The 25,332-nt window shown below is 38.1% G+C and overlaps 1 protein-coding gene across 3 annotated transcripts in view; it reads left to right on the top strand.

Moving 5' to 3' along the window:
• CDH7 (cadherin 7) overlaps nucleotides 1-25,332 on the top strand; it is a 137,741-nt gene that overhangs the window by 76,325 nt on the left and 36,084 nt on the right. For all 3 annotated transcript variants that reach the window (XM_065935119.1, XM_065935117.1, XM_065935118.1), the window contains 2 exons: nucleotides 1,718-1,905; nucleotides 24,288-24,541. In XM_065935119.1, coding sequence (XP_065791191.1) covers nucleotides 1,718-1,905; nucleotides 24,288-24,541 — 442 coding nt within the window. The remainder of the gene's footprint in view (nucleotides 1-1,717; nucleotides 1,906-24,287; nucleotides 24,542-25,332) is intronic.

Here is a 25,332-nt window from a genome sequence, read left to right as displayed (position 1 = left end):
AAGGAAAAAAAAGAAAATTTTTCTTAGACAGAGGTGTCCTAATTGTAAAAAAAAAAAAAAAAAGAAAAGGCATTTCATCTTATTCTCTCAACTGTCCTTTTTTTCTTTTTTGTAAGTATATGTGGTATTCTTTTGAAAACTCAAGAAAGTAAGAAGAATCGTGTAGACTACAGTATCCTTAAATGCAAGAGGCTTATGTCTAACAAGGACAGTTTCTCAGGAGATATGACCGTCACCATGTTTTCCTTCAAACACTGCTTCTTTAGATGTTTTATTCTTATTTTACATATTTTTGATATTTATGTTATTGTAAAACAGACATTTTGATACCTCCTGGCAAAATAAAGTTATCCTAAGTTTAGCATTAAAAAAAACCCCAAAGAATCTAGCCTTAATTGTGTTCTTAATTGCTTACAATGGGGGAAGAGAGGAAGACAAGAATAAACAAAGCAATGTGATTATATTTGGCTCGTTATAGAATTAGCTGTTTCTTTTCATTAACTAGAGAAATAAGAATTGACACAGATTTTTTGGGATTTCAGTTGTCATCTTTTGATAAGACAGAGCATGAATTTTCTAGCTTATTAAACACTCTCTTATCAAAGTGAAGAAAGCCAAAAATATATCATTAACTTTTTCATTTTGACTGGGATTTTCTTTGTCTACCCTTTAGTTACTATTGTAAGCTTGAAATTTTTGGATTTTCCTAAGAAACTTCTAAATATGTGACAGGGGTCACTCAAAAATGATGTGGTCATTTTTAAAAAATCAATTAACAAAATGTATAGAATTGCAAACACCAAGGGTTCTTAGTCTAGCATGTAGTACCTTCATTTGGATAAAATTTGCTTTCTCTGTTTCTCTCAAAGAGTTTCCTTTCTTTTTTCTTCATAAGAAAGTGCAAATGCATCACAGTTAGCAGCCAAAAGGAAAGGGAAAAGGGTGAGGAAGCAGGAGAAAGTAGATGATTAGAGGGAAATGTTGAAGGGGCATTTCCTGCTTTCAAAGGGTTCTTCATCGGCCTCCCAAGCTGGTTTTCTTTCTTTCTTTTTTTTTGAGTTGAGGGATGGTGAAGAGTTTTTACAAAAGAAAGTTTGAAAAAGTTACTCTTCCTTTTCTGCTTCTCTTTCTTCCTGTTCAAATATCATAGTCTCTACTCTTGTACTGTGGTGCCCCAACTGAGTTTAATGTACAAGTCATAACTATTGCCTTTTATCAACTTCCTTTTCCAGTTTTCTGAAACTTTTTCAGTAAAAGATACTATTGTGGAAATTCCAGCATTAAGTAATGAGAACTAGTTAGGCTCATTTTTTGCCCATTTGAAGTCTAAGCTATACTATTTTAATTTTAAAATTTTGTATACATTAATTGCATATTAATTATCTATAGTCAAGTCTCAATGTTAATTCTGTTTACAATTTAAATTTTATTTTTATCATTAAATTAAGTATATTTCTCACCACTAGAAATACTGGTATGGAATACTTCTTATGCTTTTCCCCAGACTGTCTTTGACATATTGATTATTATGTAATCATTTCCTTGGAGTTTTTAAAGCTGTATGAATCTTGCCATTTGTCTCATATTGCCTTATCATCTTATTTTATAAAGACATAAAAGCAAATTAAACAAAGAGGGTTCAAGATAGCCAGATAATTAAATTTTATTGGTTAGTTTGGTATAAGGTTTTGTTCATTTCTTGTTCTTCATTTCACAGGGTCGTACCAATATAATGTCCCAGAATCATTGCCAGTGGCTTCCGTTGTGGCCAGAATTAAAGCTGCTGATGCAGATATAGGAGCTAATGCTGAAATGGATTACAAAATTGTGGATGGTGATGGATTAGGGATTTTCAAGATTGCCGTTGACAAAGATACACAGGAAGGAATCATTACTATACAGAAGGTAATATTTTCTTTGTTTTTATTTCTTGTGAGGATGATATCATAGAGGATTACTGAAAAGCCATATCTGCTTTGATGGAATAATGTAGTAGACACATTGAATGGGAGTATAGAACCATTGTTATTTTATGTTTAGGGGTTAAAAGCTACTCATTTATTTCCAAGCATCAGCATTGTAGAGAAAAAATTGGGTAACATTTGTAGTTAAAGTCTATCAGTTCTATTCTCTGAGTAAACCCACAGCCCTTATCCATAGCTCTGTAACAGTAGGACTTAACTGGCAAATACGCTATTTAAAGTGATCTACTTGAAGACATGAATATTCTTCTTTGTTGACTAATAATGAAACCCTAAAATCAGCGAAAGGGGCTTCCTAGGTGGTTCAGTGGTAAAGAATATGCCAGGCAATGTAGGAGACATAGGAGATGCAGGTTTGATCCCCGATACCCTGGAGGTAGAAATGGCAACCCACTCCAGTATTCTTGCCTGGAAATTCCCATGGACAGAGGAGCATGGTCGGCTACAGTCCATGGGGTCACAAGAGTCAGACATGACTTAGCAACTAAACCACCAGCTGTATTATCAGCTATTCTTTTTTAATATTTATACTAATTAAAGTATTTGAAAAATTTATACAGAGCATGGAAAATTTGTGAAACCTATCATAAAAAATAAGTGCAAAGGAGGTTTTAAAAAATCATTATAATCCAAAATAAAGACTATTTGCAAATTAGCTTCCAACTCTGATTAGATTTGGGGTAAAATAAGCTTCCTCTTTTCTGTATAGACATGATCTTTGACAAACATTTAAAAAAATAAGTCAAAAGAAATTATTTCAGAATATAGTAATATTTTCTCAAATGTGTGAAACACTAAAAATTAAAGCATATGTGAAAATGCCTACACTCAAGACTCTCGGATTCTATGCTTAGTGTGACAATCCAGGTGTATAATTGTGTAATCAACATCCCTCAATAATTAACACACATCAACAAAGAAAGTTATGTTTTAGTTGTTACAGGAAAACATATGTTTGATTTCAGGCCAATGGGCAAAACATTTCTGCAATTATTTCCAGTGGACAGCTGCTGTTTTAGCTCAGCTGGTGACAATCTGTGTAAAAAAGTTTTAATAACTAGGATAGGCCAACTGTTGGTAAATGTTTTATTTGTTGTCTAAAATGAAAGGAATGCACTAGGATGCAGTGCTGTTCAAAGATTTCAAAGACTCATCTGAAACCAATCTGCTCATATTCAGGAAATTTTAAATATATATCGGAATTGTTTTATTGAATATATACATGTATTTCATATATCATGTGGAGATAGCATAAATCATTGAAGAAATAAACACAAATACATGTATTTGATATGAGATATTTCAGTAATAGGAAAATTTTATACTCAATTTCTTAATATCTAGAAGTTTCAGAGAATTGTTTTTTAAAAAAAAAAAACATAAGAAAACTGTACAAAAATGCATTTAATCTCACAGCATAATATTCATGAAAAAATAAGGTAAGACTTACTGATAACTTACAATGATATAAAAGTAACAGATAGTTAATACTACCATTCTAGATAGTGGTTAGTATCTGCTAGGATTCATTTAACTTCATCTTAACTTGCCTTCTCAACATCTCATGAAGGTATTTAGTACAATGAACATATGGAATCATTATAAAATGTGGAACAAAAGAATGAACAGATAATGTTTGGTATTTCCAAATTATAGAATCTTGTGCATCATGAAAACGATGTGATATTTTCTTACTGTATTAGCTAATACAAGAAATGATTATGTAAAATATTACATAAAAAGTAGTATCCAAAATTTTACAGACCCTTTGTTACAATTTTTTTTTCATTTTTATAGAATACAGGATTGCAGGAGAACATTAAAATGTTTAACTGTAACTGTTTCTGGATCTTCACTGTTTTTCAATATATAATGTGCATTAGTTATGATTACAATGTTATTAGGCTTATAAGAATATTAAGTAGCCAAATAAAAATATGTTTAATTGACAGCACTTTGTGATCTATTTTGAGTATTGATGAAAATTATTTTCTAAATGCAGACATATATCACAGAGATGTCAGACAGTGGGCTAAAATGTAGTATATTGTTGATCTGACTGAGGTATTAAAAAAGACATTGTCTTCTGCCTAATGAATTAAGACTCAAAAACATTCCAAATTCTATAAGCATTTAGATTAATGGATTTTTTATTTTTGATACAGAAGATTTCCTACCCATGCAGTCAACTGAATAATGTTTTATACCTAATAAATGCCCAATAATTGATAAGGATTTATCAATTCATCATATGAGAAGTTAGCTAAATGCTTCAATAATTTCTTATGCTAAATATGGAATCAAAATTGTGTTATTTTTAGTTTAAATTATTGACAACTAAAAATGAGTTTTATTTACTCCAATGGCTTCTAATATATGAATATTGTCTAATTTTTTTTTGTTAGTCTAATTTTTTTTTAATGTTTCTTCTCCTTTGTTTTCTGATATAATGTCAGTGATTGTCTTTGGATAATTAAACACATTCAGTGTACAGGATAATCGAGAAATAATGATGGTAGAACATTTTGCAGCTTTACCATTGTGTCATAGATAACCAGTAAAATATTTAATATTTAATAAAGAGAATCTTGTTCATTTTGAACTCCATAAAGTGTAGAACCAGGTCAATTGTCTAGATATCAAGGGTCAAGAATTCATATTTAGGTTAAATTCAGAGCTTCTTAAAAAAATCCCTTGAGAACTCAGGTGTTGAATGCTAACATGATGTTATGTGTCATATTGGGTCTAGTAAAACAGTGTATAGAAACATTAACGTAGACTACAAAATGAGTAATGGTGTATTGCTCGAGATGGTTGGTTAAGCTTGCTCTGCTTTACTAATGTGAAAGATTGATCTGATGTTGTTTCATCCTCATGTAGAAGATGTATTTTCCACATCTCATTGGGGTAAAACCATTATGTTCAGAAAGCAAAATAGTCTTCAGTACCAGATAATATGAGACTAAACTGTACAGTTTTGTGACATTTTAATGACTACTAACTCGTTATAAGAGAATGCATGTGTATTAAGACAGGGTATCCGAAGCCTTGTATATGAAAAAGCTAAAGTTTAAATAAACCGATAGTGTTTATAATATGCAGGTAATATCTACATAGATATAATTGGCAATAATCATCTCTTAGTTTTCTTCATGCTAAAGATCTTTAGCATTAGCAAATGTTGCTTGATGGGGCTTTGCTTGTGACTCAACCTGCCAATGCAGGAGACACCAGTTTGATCCTTGGGTAAGAAAGATCCCTGGAGAAGGAAATGCAAACCCACTCTACTATTCTTGCCTGGGAAATCCCATGGACAGAGGATCCTGGCAGTCTTCAGTTCAGTCACTCAGTTGTGTCCAACTCTTTGTGACCCCATGGACTGCAGCACATCAGGCCTCCCTGTCCATCACCAACTCTCAGAGTTTACCCAAACTCATGTCCATTGAGTTGGTCATGCCATCAAACCATCTCATCCTTTGTTGCCCCCTTCTCCTCTAGCCTTCAATCTTTCCCAGCATCAGGGTCTTTTCAAATGAGTCAGCTCTTTGCATCAGGTGGCCAAAGTATTAGAGTTTCAGCTTCAACATCAGTCCTTCCAATGAACATTCAGCACTGATTTCCTTTAGGATGGGCTGGTTGGATCTCCTTGCAGTCCAAGGGACTCTCAAAAGTCTTCTCCAACACCACAGTTCAAAAGCATGAGTTCTTCAGCACTCAGCTTTCTTTATAGTCCAACTCTCACATCCATACATGACTACTGGAAAAACCGTAGCCTTGACTAGATGGACCTTTGTTGGCAAAGTAATGTCTCTGCTTTTTAGTATGCTGTCTAGGTTGGTCATAACTTTTCTTCCAAGGAGTAAGAGTCTTTTTATTTCATGGCTGCAGTCACCATCTGCAGTGATTTTGGAACCCAAAAAAATAAAGTCTGGGGTTGTAAAAGAGTCGAACAAGACTTAGTGACTAAATAGCAACAGCGTTGCTTCACATTTTCCTCCTACCTTCTTTCTCCACACAGTTCTGCATAAATAATAGATAATCAGGGTAATTACTTGGTATACATCAAACTAATTTTTATTTCCAAAGCTCCCTCCACCCACAAATTCCTTTTTAAAAATTATAATTTTCACTGTCTGCTAATGGATTCTAATGCCTAACCAACGCAACACAGAGTCCTTACCAATACTGAAATAAAGAAATGTAAAACATGGCTCCTCTAAAAGTTAATTATAAGCAGTGGAAATTGTATATTTACTTTGCACGTCAAGCTTAGTGATCAGCAAACTTATTTCACTTGACAAGATTGCTTATGGTATTATGTATTAATCTAGTTTTTAGAGGAAAAACTATGAAGTCATAATTCTTTTTTCACTTTGAGCAGTTATTTATTCAAAAATGCAATTCACTTTTTCTGTGCAGTGACTACACCTAGCACTGTAGCTCAGCATTAGTTTTGCATTAATCCAGGCCTTCTCCTTTCTCAAAACCTCAAATAAAGCTCATATTCTGACTGCTTTCTTGGACATCAGAGAGCTATTTTTGGACCCCCTAGAATTATTCAGACTTGTGTTTGCTAGATGCATGTCCCACTACTCCTAGTTTTATGCAATGGTCTGGAGTAGACACTAAGCCACTTAATTCCTAGAAGCAACATCAATTTCCTTCTGGGTCTTTGAATATTTCCTTCTGCTGTTGGACTTTCCTGGGCTCAGCCACCCCTGTGCACTTATTCTTCCTCATCTTTCAAGACTGGAAATCACTCCCATTTTTCCTTCTTTAAACCAAATAGGTAAACAGAGGTTGTAAAATTGTACAACAATTTGTCTTTCTAGTTCAAGGAAGGGTGTATGTGCACATATACTTTTCACTGTTGGGCAGTGGTCTAGTAACAATGTAATACTGTGGGTTTTTTTTTTTTTTTTTAATTTTTTTGTAGATATTAGCTATGGTCACAATGATTTGGGTAAATAGCCAAGGTCCTGTAGAAGTGCCCAAGTGAGCCCAGGCCCCATCTGCCAGCCAACTGGTCAGTCCCTGCCAGTCACTCAAAGATTTGAACATGACCTAAGGAAGAAGCCGCACAGTGGATCAGTAGTGTTATTCTGCAGGTAAACAGGGGAAAGGGGACTTTCTTATGGAGGTAAACACCTGTGCAGAGGTTCATGTCCGACTCTTTGCCACCCTTTGGGCTGTAGCCCACCAGGCTCTTCTGTGCATGGGATTCTCCAGGCAAGAACACTGGAGTGGGTTGCCATTTCCTTCTCCAGGGGATCTTCCCTACTCAGGGATCAAACCTGAGTCTCCCGCATCACAGGAAGATGCCTTACCCTCTGAGCCACCACGGAAGCCCATATCATATGAGATAGAGGATATCATATGGCATGTTAAGCTCAAAGAGCAAAAATAGGGCCGGTTTCCTGGAGTACGGTGTGGAAGGGGGTGTTGGTACCAGATGAAGCGTAATATATGTGAAAGGGCGTCTTTATGCCTCCTTTGCAAGGACCCTTTACATATGTACAATGCTTTGCAAACAATGGCTTATAAATAATACAGGGTATTTTACTTTTAGCTATGATAAAATACACTCTGGAGTAGAAAGTTAATATGTTCTAATTTCTCTTGAACCCTTTTTATTGGGACTGTTATCCTAATTCATTGAGCATTTCTCTTCTTTTCAAAGCACTGAATTGTAATGATATTTGTATAAACATTTATTTAAAATGTTACTGCTTTTCCTGGCCTGTCAAGTAGCACACTTTTTTTATTTTTTAATTTTCTTTAAATTTAAATCTTTGAAGTTTCTCTAGTCTTGTCCTTTCTTGATCCAGAATAGATCTGGTGTATGTTTGTTTGTTTCTATTCTCTTTGACATTCCCCTGAGATTCGTTATCACTGCTTCACTCTGAAACTATTTTTTTTTATTGTTTCTGAGCTCACAATCTGAATTCTAGTTTTTTAATTTTTAAATCTGACCTTTTAAAATTATTTTTTAGAAATTGCTATTCAAAACTCAACACCATTTTATTTTTTATTATTCTAGCTAGTTTGTAAAAAAGCTACTTTACTATAAAGTATTTTATACCTTCAGTTAAGTTCAGTCACTCAGTCGTGTCCGACTCTCTGTGACACCATGAACTGCAGCACGCCAGGCCTCCCTGTCCATCACCAACTCCTGGAGTCCACCCAAACCCATGTCCATTGAGTTGGTGATACCATCCAACCATCTCATCCTCTGTCGTCCCCTTCTCCGCCTGCCCTGAATCTTTCCCAGCATCTGGGTCTTTTCCAATGAGTCAGTTCTTTGCATCAGGTGGCCAAAATATTGTAGTTTCAGCTTCAATATCAGTCCTTCCAATGAACACCCAGGACTGATCTCCTTTAGGATGGACTGGTTGGGTCTCCTTGCAGTCCAAGGGACTCTCAAGAGTCTTCTCCAACACCACAGTTCAAAAGCATCAATTTTTCGGTGCTCAGCTTTCTTTATAGTCCAACTCTCACATCCATACATGACCACTGGAAAAACCATAGCCTTGACCAGACGGACCTTTGTTGACAAAGTAACGCCTTATATAGTATAAAATAGTATATACTTTATATAGTATAAATACTTTATATAGTATAAAATAGTACTTTACTATTAAGACAGAGTGGTACAACAAATTGAAAGGAAGTGGTAAAATAATCATTGATAAAGTTATATATTTAGAAAACTCTAAAAGAATGTATTGAAAAAGTATTAGAATTCAGGAGGACTTTTACTAAAGATAACTACAAAGTGAAGTGTCCGACTCTTTGCAACCCCGTGGACTGTAGCCCACCAGGCTCCTCTGTCCATGGGATTCTCCAGGCAAGAATACTGAAGTGGGTTGCCATTTCCTTCTCCAGGGGATCTTTCCGAGTCACGGATGGAACCCAGGTCTTCCGCATTGCAATCAGATGCTTTAATCTCTGAGCCAGTAGCTTCATTATAGTTCATGAGAAGAGGTGTATGAACTCTTGTCTTCAATCCAACCACATGGATTTAACCATCTAGGGACTACATGTGGAGTATCCATCCTTATTGTCTGTATCCCTAGCCCTTCTGTATTATTTTTTTTATTATTTTTTATAATTTTACAAACTGTGAGCAGTGTGAGCTCACAAAGGCAGTCTTTACTCCCAAATCCAAGTGATTTTGCATCGTGAAAGTGTCCTACTCTTTGCAACCCCATGGACAACTGTACAGTCCATGGAATTCTCCAGGCCAGAATTCTGGAGTGGGTAGCCTTTCCCTTCTCTAGGGGATCTTCCCGACCCAGGGATCAAACCCAGGTCTCCCACATTGCAGGCTGATCATGAAACCAACACTATTTTGGCTCTCAATTTCAGAAGAGTATATTATGTTTTTTTGTTTTTAACTAAAGTCATTCTCTCTTTGGAGTGGTTTTCTCAGAATGAACGAAGTCTCTTAAGATATGCTGATTCTCTCTGCCAAGATATAGCAATTGTTTATGACCCTCAAGGACAGGATTTTGATTTTCAGTTCTGCTTACCAAGATTTCAGCAAAGTGGGGGTGTATATTCTGTTCTAGGTAAAATATTTCCAGAGACACCTCAGAGTGATCAGAGTCTGAGAAAACAATTAAGTCCCATAAATTCACTGTTCTTTTCATGACCAGATAATAGTAGAATCATTTGTGAAATTTATAATGGATTTCTGAATCTGAGTCACAAGAGCATTCTGACTAAAACCAAGAAATTCTGAAAGAAGACAAAGCTTTCTTCCATTATTTTCAGAATACCTTAAGATTTTCAGAGATAAATAAGAGAATGCTGTGGGCAGTCCATTAAAAAATGATCATTTGTTGACAAGTTTTCCAGGCTCTCCTAACTTTAGGAAAACATTTACAACCAGGCACTGCTAGGATGTTGACGAGCACTTTGTTCAAGATGTGTTTGTTCTGATTGCTGTGTGTCTTAAAATACTACTTCACAAAAAAAAAAAAAAAAACTACTTCACATTTGGATAATGGTATTCTTATGTCCATTTAGATAGAGCCATTTCTATTGGAATTAGGTTGTTTTGTACCTGTGAACCATGCTTGATGATCATCTGAACCTATTTTCTTTCTACTCAATAGTATAATAAAACTCTAGTCCATTGCTTTTTCATAAACAATGCACCATCATGGTTACAATGAGATTCATTCTAGTTTGAGCAAGTTATTATCCTGTTTTGAAACATCTATGTATACTGTACTTTGCATACGGGTAAATTTAAGGGCAGGGAGAAAGAAAAACAGTCTTTTTCTAAAGCATATGTTAGTTAGAAAAAGAAAAATAAGGACAGAATTGTGGAAGACTACCTTCAGTTATATGGGATTGCCTGGTGGCTCAGTCGGTAAAGAATCTGCAAGAGACCTGGGTTTGATCCTGGAATTGGGAAGACCCTCTGGAGAAAGACGTGGCAACCCACTCCAGTATTCTTACCTGGGAAATCCCATGGACAGAGGAGCCTGGCAGGGCTACGGTCTATGGGGTCACGAGAGGCAGATGTGAGTAGACCACCACCATCACCACCTTTGGTTATGCTATAACTGTCCTAATGTCTGATACAGAAAATGTTTATTTGTATGATCAAATATGCAGAAGCCACAAGGCTAAAGATTTGTATGACTATTACCAGATAATTATTTCTTTTAGAATTCAGTGATCCTTTCTGTACATTTAGACATGATTATATATTTTAAGTATATTTTAGATAATAGCAGAACCATAGTGTTAAATAGTTAAAGCAGAGTCTACTTCTGTGGCCATTTATGAATGATTTGATGATAAGCTTTATAACCAGTTACCTAGGGCTTCAACATCCACAAAGCGTGAACATAAGTATTATCCCATGTTGAGTGAAAACCATGTCTTTCTTTCCACCTAGAATTCTTTCTGTTTACATTTCTCCATCATAATTTACAATGTAGGCACTTTAGTCTTTCATTTTTCCTTTGAGTATGGCAATCTTACCTCTAATGTACTTCAGTTTTCAGTGTAAAATCTCAGTTGGGATTACATATGGGTTTTGCTTCTATAAAATAGATTACTATGTAGAGTTACAGTACAGTAAAAAAAAAAAAAAAAAAATGAGCATTTTCAAAATGCATTTCCTATGAAGGATAAGCACACATCCAGTTTGTGGTCCAGGGATGGCTTGTGTGGAGGCACATATCATACTGTCAAATAACATATTTAAGGTTCCTCAGGTTCATTCTACTGCTCTGTCTTCATAATCTCCTCATATTCATACCCTCAAAAAGGCTGAATGGACTCAAAACCATCAACTAACCGAGCATTCCCTGGAGGCACTGACCCCACGGCTGGCCTCCATCCCCTGCTGGGGAGGAAGGGTTAGAATATGCTGTTTCCTGGCTGGCCTCCATCCCCTGCGGGGGAGGAAGGGTTAGAACAGGCTGTTTCCTGTTGACTTACTCAGCTGCACAGATTTCTGAGCTCTGGGTCTGCTGTCTTGTTATTGAGACCTGTCCTTGTCTGCTGCTTGCAGTAATGAGGGGCTAATGCTCGGAGTCAAGTGTGTATTTCAGTATTTCATAAATGCTGCTGATGTGTGGTGGAGAAAAATGAAACCAGCAACATTTCCAATTTATTTTTTTTCCTTTCATTACATTTTTTTTTTCCTTTCAAAGATGTTATTTAATTAAGCCTGCTGCTGTGGATGCACGTTTCTCAAAATGGAGCAAAGATCTCCGTGCCCTTTGACTGTGGAAAAGCATACATTTCGGGTTTTAGTTTTGAAGGCTGGATGTGATAAGATTAATACAGTAACTAATTTAGTGAATGTCTGATTTTCAGATTAATATTTTCCAATTTGTTCAACCCGTTGTTGCTGTGTATCAGAAGTCGATCCTAACATCACTTTAACCTTTATGAACATGGGTGCGTGCATAGAGACTGTTACCTGCTTATTAAGGTATAAAATGTACTTGTTTTTGAATAGTCAAGATTAGAGATGAATTTGAGTTCTTAAAAAAGAAGAAATCAACTGTTCTTGAAGAAAGTTGATAGTAATGTGAATGGCAGCACATGATAGACTAAGGGACTAAGACTCTGTTCCTCAGGAGTATTTTCTGTTTTCTTTGGTTTTGGCAGTTATCAGAGTAATCTTTTCAGAATATGTGTATGTCAAAGACATTTTCCAGTGAGTCTTTTATGTTTTTTTTTTTTTTTGTGTGTGTGTGTGTGTGTTTTGGCTCAGGACAAGTCATAGATAAAATACAATTTTCCTTCTTTTTCCCTGGTTGTTGTTCCCTAGATTAGTTTCAATGGGTAGGATTCTAAGGGAAAAAAATATTTAAGGAAAAGATAAGAGAGGATTTAGTGATTATGTAAGGAAAGTTGGAGAGAGAATTTAAGGATAAAACTAATGATTCTAGTATGGGCAACTAGATGAAAAATGTGCTGTACCTTCAGAATGGGAGTGTGGAGGTGATTAAATGTGATGTTACTTTTGCATTGCCTATGACATCTAGGTAACTGTTTCTAGAATGTCATGAATAAGGGTTTTATCTCAAAGGAGAAGTCTAGAGTACAGAGTTACATTTGGGAGTCGTAGCATATGCATGGCAATTAAAATGAAGGGGACAATTGGGAACACCATAAAGTATGCATATAAAATGAGGAAAAGGATTTTTTGGCTATTACTTGGTGAAACTGACAGACTTCAGTTAACAGGGCAGAGAAAGATTCAGAAAAAGCATTTTTTGTAATCGTCTCAGATTAAGGTATTTTAAGAGAATTTAAAAATAACTGATCAAGAAAGGAAATAAAAACTCATATTTAGATCAATAAAAGGATTTGCATATATTGTCAATAGAGGGAGGTGATTGTTGGATCCTGGAATCTGTGTTCGATAGTAAAGACAGGGCATAATCCATAAGGCAATGATTAGAATAGAATCATTGTATGGATGTGAGAGTTGAACTATAAAGAAAGCTGACCGTTGAAGAATTGATGCTTTTGAACTGTGGTGTCGGAGAAGACTCTTGAGAGTCCCTTGGACAGCAAGGAGATCCAACCAGTCCATCCTAAAGGAAATTAGTCCTGAATATTCACTGGAAGGACTGATGTTGAACCGGAAATTCTAATACTTTGGCCACTTGATGTGAATAACTGAGTCATTTGAAAAGACCCTGATGCTGGGAAAGATTCAGGGCAGGCGGAGAAGCAGACAGCAGAGGATGAGATGGTTGGATGGCATCACTGACTCGATGGACATGAGTTTGAGTAAGCTCTGGGAGCTGGTGATGGACAGGGAGGCCTGACGTACTGCAGTCCATGGGGTCACAAAGAGTCGGACACGACTGAGTGACTGAACTGAAGAATAGAGGGCCTGGAGTTCATGGAAATTCCCATGTATAGATCTGACCTTTCTGCCATTAGTTTATTTGGTTAAGTCTATTTTTGTTCATTTTCCCTTTATATTTGGCCATCAGATACCAAAAGGGGAAGTCACCCACTCTTATTCTCTTCCTTTTTGTGGTTGTATCAGCTGCTACCCAACAAATCACCCCAAAGGTAGTGCTTTAAAACAGTGTTTTTTAGGTTGTGATTTCATGGGTCAGGATTTGGTGGGGTTCAGCAAGGTGGTTTTTTGGTGGTCTTACGTGAGCTCCTCTGTAGAGGTGGCTGTCTATTTGCCGGGATGGTAAGAAGGGATGGAAGCATGCCTCCTATCAGCCAGTAGCTAATCTGGGTTTGTTCCATGAATGGCAGGAACAGAAGCTGCAAGTTCTCCTGAAGCTGATTTCCATAATTGACCCTACATCACTTCCACTACATTATAATGATTGAAGCAGGACTGGGTGGCTCTGATTCAAGGAGTGAGGAGGTGAAGCACATGGAAAGAGAGAGACTATATTGTAGGGACCTCTCATGGTTCACTGGTCAACACTTCACCCTTCCAGTGTAGGGGGCAGATGTTCAGTCTTGGTCAGGGAACTAAGATCTCACATGCCATGCACTACAGCAAGAAACCAAAAAACAAAAGAAATACTGTGGGTACTGTGAAAGGAGAAGAAAGATCTTGGGTCCCAGTTCTTCTCCAGAGAAACTAAAAAACCTTCAGGTTACATTTACATAAAATGGCAAAAGTAAGGGTGACTCTCAGGTCAGCTGACTTCCACTGTAATCTCCTCTCCCCTGTCAGCATGACTCACAAAGTAATCGTGTGGATCAAGACAGTTTAATAGTTGCCATTATTTCATAAAGATCCCCTGAGAAGCATAACTGTGTTTGGGTCAGAACTGGGTTTGGCTTCCCTGAAAGTGATGGAGACCCTTTCACTGAAGTTTGTGGTCCAATCAGTAGTGCATGCTGGGAATATGGACATCAGCAAGTTGAGAATCAATCTGAGCTGTACTGTGAATCAGGTTTCTGATGTCGGGCAGAAATAGTCATTTTTGCAAGGCTTGTTTTCTAAACTTCTGTTTATGAAATTCAAATAGCCTACCTAAATTCACTCTTAGAGCTATACCCTAAAAAAAAAAAAAAAAAAAAGAACTATACCCTGCACAGGGTAAGAACTGTATAAATGTGTATTGTTCTTGGGAAATATATTCAGCAATTTATGGCCCTACCTCTTTTTTAGACGGTGCAATTAGCAATTTGAAATGTAAACACATTTAGTTGATAGTCAAAATTTTTTTTTAAATGTTTTACAAAATGGAGATGTGTTAGGTATACTTGCTTGAGTTGCTGTTTAAAAAATATTCAGTGATCTTTAAATCTAGGTTAAAATGTTAATGTAAGTATTCATGGAGGTCAGAGGGCACTTGTGAAGCTAGATAATAAAAATAATAATTCTTGATATATGTATACTTATTTTATTCCTAATATCTTGACATGATTTAATGTCTTAGGCTTAAACATTCCTACAACTATTCATAATAGCATTCTTAGGGTCCCAGTTTACCTGTAAATGCTAGATACTTTTTATGTAAATAATCTTATAAAATATGACTGTATCAAGCACAAGAGAAGTAGCTGTTAACACATGGAGTTTTTTGAAAGTTAAAATAATGACCCTTATAAAATTATAAAATGGACATAGACCCACCCATTAATTTTTTACTGCTTATTCTGTATTTGCTCTTATGTATTTTGCTATAAGGGGTTTCCTCAATAGCTCAGTAGGTGAAGAGTCTGCCTGCAATGCAGGAGATGCAAGAGAATGGCTACCTACTTCAGTTCAGTTCAGTTGCTCAGTCTTTATGACCTCATGAACTGGAGCACACCAGGCCTCCCTGGCCATCACCAACTCCCGAAGTCTACTCAAACTCATGTCCATCGAGTTGATGATGCCATCCAATCATCTCATCCTCTGTTGTCCCCTTTTCCTCCTGCCTTCAATCTTTCCTACCATCAGGGTCTTTTCAAATGAGTCAGTTCTTCACATCTGGTGGCCAAAGCATTGGAGTTTCAGCTTTAGCATCAGTCCTTCCAAAGAATATTCAGGACTGATTTCCTTTAGGGTGGACTGGTTCGATCCCCTTGCATCCAAAGGACTCTCAAGAATCTTCTCCAGCACCACAGTTCAAAAGCATCAATTCTTTGGCACTCAGCTTTCTTTAGTACTACTCCAGTATTTTGCCTAAAAAAATCCCATGGACAGAGGATCCTGGCGGGCTATAGTCGAAAAGGTAGCAAAGAGTTGGACATGACTGAGTGACTAAGCACATTTTGCTACATTTCAAATAATTTGTCCTTAAATTGTTTTGTTTCCTTCATTCAGTTGGCAGTGAATATCTATCTTACCTGTCTCAGACAATTGTTACCTGCTGGAGAGATGTAAGATTTTACATTTGGCTTCTATCATAGATCTCAAAATCTAGCACAGCGAGACAGAAAAGAGTCAGTACCTTGTAGAAGACACCCGCAGAGCTGGCAAAACTCTCAGAGCTCTTGTTTTTCTCCCCCTTAACCCCTGAACATCTATGAAGGCATCAACAGTGACACAGTGGTAAAGAATGCGCCTGCCAACACAGGAGACACAAGAGATGTGTTTTCCATCCCTGGGTTGGGAAGATCCCCTGGAGCAGGAAAAGGCAACCCACTCAAGTATTCTTACCTGGAAAATCCCATGGACAGAGGAGCCTGGCCGGCTACAGTCCATGAGGTCGTGAAGAGTTGGACACGACTTGGCGACTGAACAACAATGTATGTTATTGTCCAGTCACCAAGTCATGTCTGATTCTTTGCGACCCTATGAACTGCAGCGCACCAGGCTTCTTTGTCCTTCACTATCTCCCGGAGTTTGCTCAGACTCATGTACCTTGAGTCAGTGATGCCATCCAACCGTCTCATCCTCTGTCGTCCCCTTCTCCTCTCGCCCTCATTCTTTCCCAGCATCAGGATCTTTTCCAGTGAGCTGACTGTTGGTATCAGGTGGCCAGAGTATTAGAGGTTCAGCCTCAGCATTGGTCCTTCCAATTACTATTCAGGGTTTATTTCCTTTAAGATTGACTCGTTTGATCTCCTCGCTGTCCAAGGGACTCTCAAGAGTCTTCTCCAGCACCACAGTTCAAAAGTGTCAGTTCTTCGGTGCTCAGCCTTCTTTATGGTACAACTCTCACATCCATAAATGACTCCTGGAAAAACCATAGCTTTGACTATACAGACTTTTGTCGGCAAAGTGATGTCTCTGCTTTTTAATACACTGTATAGGTTTTTCATAGCTTTTCTTCTAAGGAGCAGGCATCCTTTAATTTTGTGGCTGCAGTCACCATCTGCCTGGATTTTGGAGCCCAAGAAAATGAAATCTGACCCCGTTTCCACATTTTTCTCATCTGTTTGCCATGGAGTGATAGGCCATGATCTTAGTTTTTTGAATGCTGAGTTTTAAGCCAGCTTTTCCACTCTCCCTTTTCACCTTCATCATGAGTCTCTTTAGTTCTACTTCACTTTCTGCCATTAAAGTGGTGTCATCTGCATATCTGAGGTTGTTGATATTCCTCCCAGCAATCTTGATTCTGACATGCGCTTCATCCAGCCCGGTATTTCACATGATGTACTCTGCTTATAAGTTAAATATAATTATTTTAAAATTATTAGTTAAATATATTTATTATTATATATAATAGTTTGGAACACACCTTTCCCTTGATGCCTTCTCTATAAAAAATAACTTAGTGCACAAATCTGGATATAGGTTTTGTGGTTCACAGACATTTTAAGACAAAAGCTGTGTGTAGTGATAAAAGTCACTTGCAACTGTCAAAGCATAAATGTCACTGGACAAAGTTAAACATGTAAGGCCAATTTCAAGGATATTGTAGTTAGGGGAGAAATATTACAAAGACTTGAGGAATTTTTAAGGGCTGGAGTATGTGTGTGTGGAATGGGGTAAGTGTAGATCACAGTGTATTTGTTTTACACAAAGGAAACATACATTTTCTTGTGTTTTCATGATAGCAGGTAATTTTATAACTTGGAGCAAGACTCCTGCTGAAAGTTGATTCTAAGAAAAGGGAGGTCAGGAGTGAAGAGAAGTCTTGTTTGCATTTGGTCAACCTGAGGGCACAATTCAGGGAAGGGAGAAAGGAAGGCTTCGGTGTAGTTATGCATAATAATGGCGTGTTGTGCTTTTGGAAAAGGGAAAAGCTTTAGCACTCTTAAACTGTTTAAATGTACAAAATTGTTCTTTGCTGAGAAAGCTTTTCCAGGGTTGTAGATTACTTCTGAGTTCCTGGGTGGTAGATTAATGTACAGTCAGATAATTGTCAAGGGCAAGTTATGATTGTGGGTTCTTTTTCCATTGGTACAGTCTCATCGAAGCCCATTGACTTAGTAAAAGTGATTTATATTGATTTGATCAAGAAGTAGGGAGGATATTGAAAGCAACAGGGTCTAATGCTTTGATCCAAAGGACAGCTGAAAGCGCCAGAGAAAGAAATGCTTTTAAGGATGATGAACAGTCTCCGTGCTTCTGTACAAAATCAGTATTAAACGTAAGGCACTAAATATATAGACAGGGACCCCCGTGTACACTAACACACAGAACAGCCCTGGTTGTTCCATGTGATGGTTTCAGGAACAGATTGAAGAATTTCCAGAAGGATGTAACTTGGATCAGTTCCTGAAACATCAACAGCAGCACTGACCAAGAGTACAAGCTCTAAAAGAAGGTCACTGAGTTTCATGAGAGCGTGTTTGGCTGTAGACCAGAAACCAAGCTATAAAAAGAAGAAAAAAAATCAGTGCAGAGATTTTATTAAATGAATTCAAGATGCTGTTTTAACTAAGGTTTTACTGTTAAGGAAGCTGATGGTGGTGGGGAGAAACTGATAAGACTCCACTGTTTATGACAGCTAATGATTTTTAATTCAGAAGATGAATACTATAAACTAATTTTGCCAACGACATGGGCCTTGGTGTCCTGGGGAGAAACAGAAGAAAAAGACGTAATCTTTACTTTCCATTTGATTTGCTCGTAATCTAGCAGGAAATAATGGCACTAATAATAGTACAGTAGAGAAGGCAATGGCACCCCACTCCGGTACTCTTGCCTGGAAAATCCCATGGACGGAGGAGCCTGGTAGGCTGCAGTCCATGGGGTCGCTAAGAGTCGGACATGACTGAGCGACTTCACTTTCACTTTTCACTTTCATGCATTGGAGAAGGCAGTGGCAACCCACTCCAGTGTTCTTGCCTGGAGAATCCCAGGCATGGGGGAGCCTGGTGGGCTGCTGTCTGTGGGGTCACACAGAGTCGGACACGACTGAAGCGACTCAGCAGCAGCAGTAACAGCAAATGCTGATGCAGTGATTGCTGTGTGTCCATCACTGTTCGAGATGCTTTACATTTATGAATAATGTACAGCAGCCCCACTTGCTTGGTGAGGTGGGCAGCTACCAAGATGTGATGATGTCATCCAGCACAGGGTGCTTATTGCTCTTCAAGTTTGGAGAATGTCTGTTCTAGCAGAAAGGGAATGGGTGGTGGGCAGACATGGCTCAGAATTTCCATAGCATGTCAGCCCTTAAGTACATATATAATCTTGGTCTTTCACTGGAGCTTTTTGCTAGTTTCAATAGTACCAACTTTTACTTAGTTTTAATAGTATCAACCTTGCATCCTTTAAAATGCACTTTAAAGGTGTGCCTAAAACTTTCTGTTTGAAGGTACTTCTCTCTCAATATAAAGAAGTCTTAGTATAAGTCTTATTATGAAATCACTCATAAAGAAGATGGGTTTCCCAGGTGCGCTAGTGGTTAAAGAATCAACCTGCCAATGCAGAAGACATGAGATATACAGGTTCGATCCTTAGGTTGGGAAGATCCCGTGGAGTAGGAAGTGGCACCCTATTCCATCTAGCCATCCAGTGCTCTTGCTTGGAAAATTCCATGGGCAGAGGAGCCTGGAGGGCTACAAGCTATGGTACACACAGACACACACACATACAGACACACACACTCACAGTCTCCAAAAGATTCCCATAAGAGAAATGGAAGACAGAGTTCCATGAGAAGGCGGGAACAGCAGATGATACACATTGGAAACGTACCAAGTGTGCTGTATGTAGTGAATAATTCGTTTTACTTGGAGTAAAAAGGGTGGGAGGAAGAGGTGTAAACCTCTAGTCTGGAGAGAGAAGCTTATAATCTGGGGCTTCTTAGACCAGGGATTGGCAAACAGCTGCCTGCTTGTTTCTAGACAGCTCAAGAACTAAGGATTGTTTTATGTTTTTAAATGATTGGAAAAAAGAATCCAAAGAAAAAGAATGTTGCGTGAAACGTGTAAGTTACATAGAATTCAGATTTTAGTGCCTGTAAATGAAGTGTTATTGGCACACAGCCAAGCTAGTTCATTTTCATGTGGCAGAGAACCATAGTGCCTGTAAAGTCTAATTATTTACTGTCTGGTCTTTACAGGAAAAGGTTGCCGACCACTGTCTTAGTTATTATGGTTGCTTTTTCATCCCAAAGTTCATCATCTTCTGATGGCAATAAATTTACACAACGCTGTTTCATTCTTTGCAAGGGACTATGGCCAACAAGCAGCTTTCCTTTTAGTGTCTCCAACACAGATGACACTCGACAGATAAAGCAGCTTCTCTATGGCATTGCTAACTTGGGTCTAACTGATGGAATTTTGAGTTCAGATTCTTAGGAATTCTTCATAATTTCTTGCTCTTTTGGGCTGTGGCGTGAACAGTGTTTTGGTCAAATTTCCAAATATATCTAGTCTCCAGTGGTATGTAGTTTCAAGTATTGAATAGACTGTGTTTAAACAGTACCTTTATCTCCTTCCCTTCCCTTCTTCTTTCCCTGGTTGTTATTTTAATTTTCATTCCCCAAGTATAGCTTTGCTCATTAGTTTAATCAGTTCAATTGCTCAATCGTGTCTGATTCTTTGTGACCCTATGGACTGCAGCACGCCAGGCTTCCGCTTCCCTGCCTATCACCAACTCCCGGAGTTTACTCAAACTCATGTCCTTTGAGTCTGTGATGCCATCCAACCATCTCATCCTCTGTCATCCCCTTCTCCTCCTGCCTTCAATCTTTCCCAGCATCAGGGTCTTTTCAAATGACTCAGTTTTTCGCATCAGGTGGCCAAAGTATTGGAGTTTCAGCTTCAGCATCAGTCCTTCCAAAGAATATTCAGGACTAATTTCCTTTAGGATTGACTGGTTTGATCTTGCAGTCCAAGAGTCTTCTCCAACACCACAGTTCAGAAGCATCAATTCTTTGGCGCTCAGCTTTCTTTATATTCCAACTCTCACATCCATACGTGACTGCTGGAGAAACCATAGCTTTGACTAGATGGACCTTTGTTGGCGACGTCTCATAGTTATGGGATATATTGCTTATGCAGAAATCAATCTGAAGGAGAAAGCAGGAATTAACATTTTACTGCAAAAGTCATTTCTTCAATTTGCCATCTATCACACCACACCCCTCTTTGAAAACTGGCTTATTGTGATTTGCTCTGAAAATCATTCTGCGTGGCAATTCCTTCTGTCTGGAATCTTGATTCATGGGCCTTCATAAGAATTCTTTTATGGTTCTATTTTCATAATAGCTTTTAGGCAGCCAATCTTCATGCATGATCCTGTGTTTCTTTATGACTTGGCAGCATCCAGATGTCTTTACTGCATCTTGTTGCCTTTTAGACACATTAAAAAAAAATTGCCATAAAATAATTGCATTCATTTGTGCAGGAAATGTTAAATTATTCTTTCATGAGTCAGTCAAACTTTTACTTGAATACAGAAAGACTTGCTGTCCCTTTTGGTAAACCTGCATGAATATCTTAAGTTGTGGTTTTGAAATGACTGAGAAGGAGATGGTAAACAGGGTTTTTTCTTTTTTTTTTAAACCTCATCTTATCTTCATAGTCACATAATACATAAAAATAAGATTTTTCTCATAATTTACCAGTTTTGTAAGTAATATAAGAACAAATTGAATAGGTTCATATCCAAGCTATGTGTATGTTGAGAGTGTCTTAAGTAAATGTATTTGGGTAAATAAGAATGCTTTGTTTTATTTTTAGCAGAACCCAAATTAAGTATTGGATTGCATGTATGGACCCAAGAAAATTTTAATGAGGAAGTCAAGTTTCTTGGGTTTCCGTCATAGCTCAGTCGGTAAAGAATCTGCCTGCAATGCAGGAGACCCGGGTTCGATTCCTGGGTTGGGAAGCTCCCTTGGAGAAGGAAATGCAACCCACTCCAGTATTCTTGCCTGGAGAATCCCATGGACAGAGGAGCCTGGTGGGCTACAGTCCATGGGGTTGCAGGAGTCAGACATGACTTAACGACTAAACCACCACCAAACCATCAAGTTTCTTAGAAGAGTATTTGCATCACAATGACCTGAAGAACCTTTTAAAAATACGAATGTTTGTGACTCACCCTGGATCTGCTGAATCAAAAATCTTCTTGGAAGGGGCTAGGAAGGTATTAGAAAGTTCCCCAAGTGATTCTGATTCTCACTTTTGGCTGACAACATTGGGCTAGAAATATTTTTGGAGAGTAGACCAAAAAAAGGTAGCCTCAAAAAATGGTTTTGGCGCTCGGGCTTAGTTGCTCTGTGGCACGTGGGCTCTTCCCAGATCAGAGATCAGACCCGTGCCTCCTGCCTGGGTGGGCAGATTCTTCACCACTGGGCCACGAGGGAGGTTCCCTGCATTTTCATATGAAACCTCAGAGGAGAATTAACGTTTGGTTTTCCCGTGGTAATTATATGAAGTTTTTCTGGTTAAGAAAAACAATATACGTTTCTTCCCCCATCTCTCACTTCCACCTTCTGGATTCTCTGGAGCAAAGATTCAGTTCATTTTCAAGATTCCTGAGGTCTGGATATCTGGATTCTATCTTTTTCTAATTCATTAAGAATTTATCGATGCTTTTCAATGTATCAAATTCTGAATAGGCACTGAGTATGCTAGTACTGAAGAAAACAGTCTAGAATTTTAAATCTACTAGACGAGGCAGATGTTAAGCAGATAAACAATTCAGTAAATGCTCTCTGACCCAGATATTATAAACCTATTTTTTTTGTATTGGTTTAAGGTATATATATGTTAATATATTTTATATAAGTGGTATATAAATTTTTATGTCTCATATAGCATATACACATAGAGTGTTATTAAGTGTATATACATTTTATATTTATATATTGCCATCATTTTTATTAGTCTCACATCCTTCTGGAATGAATTGGAATGTATATGCCCATACACATGATGATGAGTTTAGACTACAGTTCTACAGCAATACATTTAGCTAATTTTTCTCACTGATTTTTTTAAATTAAATAACATGTAAAATGACAAATCTATTGGTTTTTTTAAGGTTTGTGTTTTTTTTCACTTGGGGTATAGTTGCTTTACAGTGCATTATTTTTTATATGTGCTGTGACTTCTGTTGGTTTCTTTCTCAAATTTTTGCTTTTATAGCATTAAATGTAACAGTTATTCTGGGACAGTGTTTCAGTGGCAAGATAGATTGAAAGTCCCAACGAGCTGGAACTCTCTATACCTCTTGAAGAAAGTGAAGCATGCTGTTGTCACAAATAGCTTCCACGTGTCAGGCCTGTGACCCTTTTTTTTTTCACAGATGGTGCTTCACAAGTACACTTCACTGCCCTTAAAACATTTTTAAAGCTACCATATGGTTTGACTCGGGCCACTGTATCTGAGAAAAATGTTAGCATGTTAATCCTGTTCAAACATGAAAGAAGAGAGATTATAACTGTCAACCATTTAATATAAACAGACACTGTGTGTACCGATGGTGGAATATTGAAGGAAGAAACAATGGTGCTCCATCGAGAAGATCAGCTATGTACACACTTGTGTGTTTAAAATGGATCACCAATAGGCTCCCACTGCATAGCACGTGGAGCTGTGGTCAGCGTTACCGTGCGTCCTGGATGGGAGAGGGGTTTAGGGGAGAATGGATCCATGCACACGTATGGCTGAGTCCTTTCACCTGAAACTATCACACTGCTGTTAATCGCTGTACCCCAATACAAAATAAAAAGTTAAAAAAAGAAGAATCAGCCATGTTTTCTGGCTATATAACTACAGTACGCCACCTCTTTTGATGCAGGTGGATTTGGTACACTTGAAAGTTTAGGATGGTAAGTGTGTGTGCTAAGTCACTTCAGTCTTATCTGACTCTGTGTGACCCTGTGGACCACACAGGCTCCTCTGTCCATGGGATTCTCCAGGCAAGAATACGGGAGTGGGTTGCCATGCCCTCCTCCAGGGGATCTTCCTGACCCAGGGATTGAACCCACATCTCTTAAATCTTCTTCATTGAAGGCGGGTTCTTTCACTAGCGCCACCTGGGAAGTCTTAGGATTGTAAAAGAGTCCCCTAAATCAATGAAAATGACGTTGTATATGAGAAATTCAACTTAAAGTTGTCTTTTTCCCCCTTTGCAGAATGCATTCCTGGATAGTGCAGTGAAATTACATGGTTGATGAATACTACCTTGAGGTCCCTGCTGGAAAAGATTTTTATATCATATCAGTTGTTGTTCCAGTAATATTCTAAAGACCTGCATTTACTCATGCGATGTACTACACAGAGTGGATTAAGTTAGCTCAAAAGCACTTACCATTGTCTGTGAGCCAGAAAGCCACAAGGATTCTGATTGACATTATTATTTATTGTTTTTGAATGCTGATGGTACATTTTCCTGGTAGAGTCTGCACTGTGCTTATTGACATGCATACGTGAAAAGGCTCTGCTTTTCTGAGTATTTAATGGGCAATTTAATTTTCTTAGCAACTTTCTTTACAGGACTTGGATTTTGAAGCCAAAACAAGTTACACGCTACGGATAGAAGCTGCAAACAAAGATGCCGACCCCCGCTTTCTGAGCTTGGGACCCTTCAGCGACACGACAACCGTGAAGATAATCGTGGAAGACGTGGACGAGCCCCCTGTGTTTTCCGCACCCCTGTACCCCATGGAGGTGTCGGAAGCCACCCAGGTTGGGAATATTATTGGTACTGTAGCAGCTCACGACCCAGATTCTTCCAACAGCCCAGTGAGGTAAGAGCTCACTGCTGTCCTTTCAATAATTCTGCAACAGTGTACCCTTGTTCACAGCTCATGTCTCTACATTATGATGCTTTGGGATCGTGAGTGCTCAGCCGCTTCTATTGTGTCTGGTTCACTCTTTGTGATCCTGTGGACTGTAGCCAGCCAGGCTCCTCTGTCCGTGGGATTCTCCAGGCAAGAATAGTGAAGTGGGTTGCCAGGCCCTCCTTCAGGGGATCTTCCCAGCCCGGGGATTGAAGCCACATTCCCTGTGGCTCCTGTATTGGAGGCAGATTCTTTACCGCTGAGCCGCTGGGGAAGCTTTGGGGTTATAGCAGTTAGAAATCAGTTATATATATGTATTGAGCCATCACGGGAGAAGTGAAACAGGATCAGAACCCCTCAACATTTTACTAATTCTAAAATATATCACCTGATTATCCAAGGCCATTATTGTGTGGCAATGTTGTATTTTTTTTTTTTTTATATAATATTTATTTGTTTGTTTGCCTCTGGCAGGCCTTAACTGCAGTGTGTGGGATCTTCAGTTGCAGTGTGCAGGATCTTTTAGTTGCAGCATGTGGGATCTAGTTCCCTGGCCAGGGATTGAACTTGAGCCTCCTGCAGTGGGAGCATGGAGTCTTAGCCATTGGACCACTAGGGAAGTCCTGCAATACTGTATCTTTAGGCACCATTATCATCCACAAGCAGAGCTGATGTTACGCTTCAGCCCATTATCCAGAGCGCTTTTTCAACACAAACTGTGTTCAAAGAGAAAGTGATGTGTGTCCTCATTGTAGGAT

Source organism: Muntiacus reevesi, chromosome 4 (assembly GCF_963930625.1).
Source record: "Muntiacus reevesi chromosome 4, mMunRee1.1, whole genome shotgun sequence".
NCBI lineage: Eukaryota > Metazoa > Chordata > Mammalia > Artiodactyla > Cervidae > Muntiacus > Muntiacus reevesi.
This window is presented reverse-complemented; position numbering and strand designations above follow the sequence as displayed.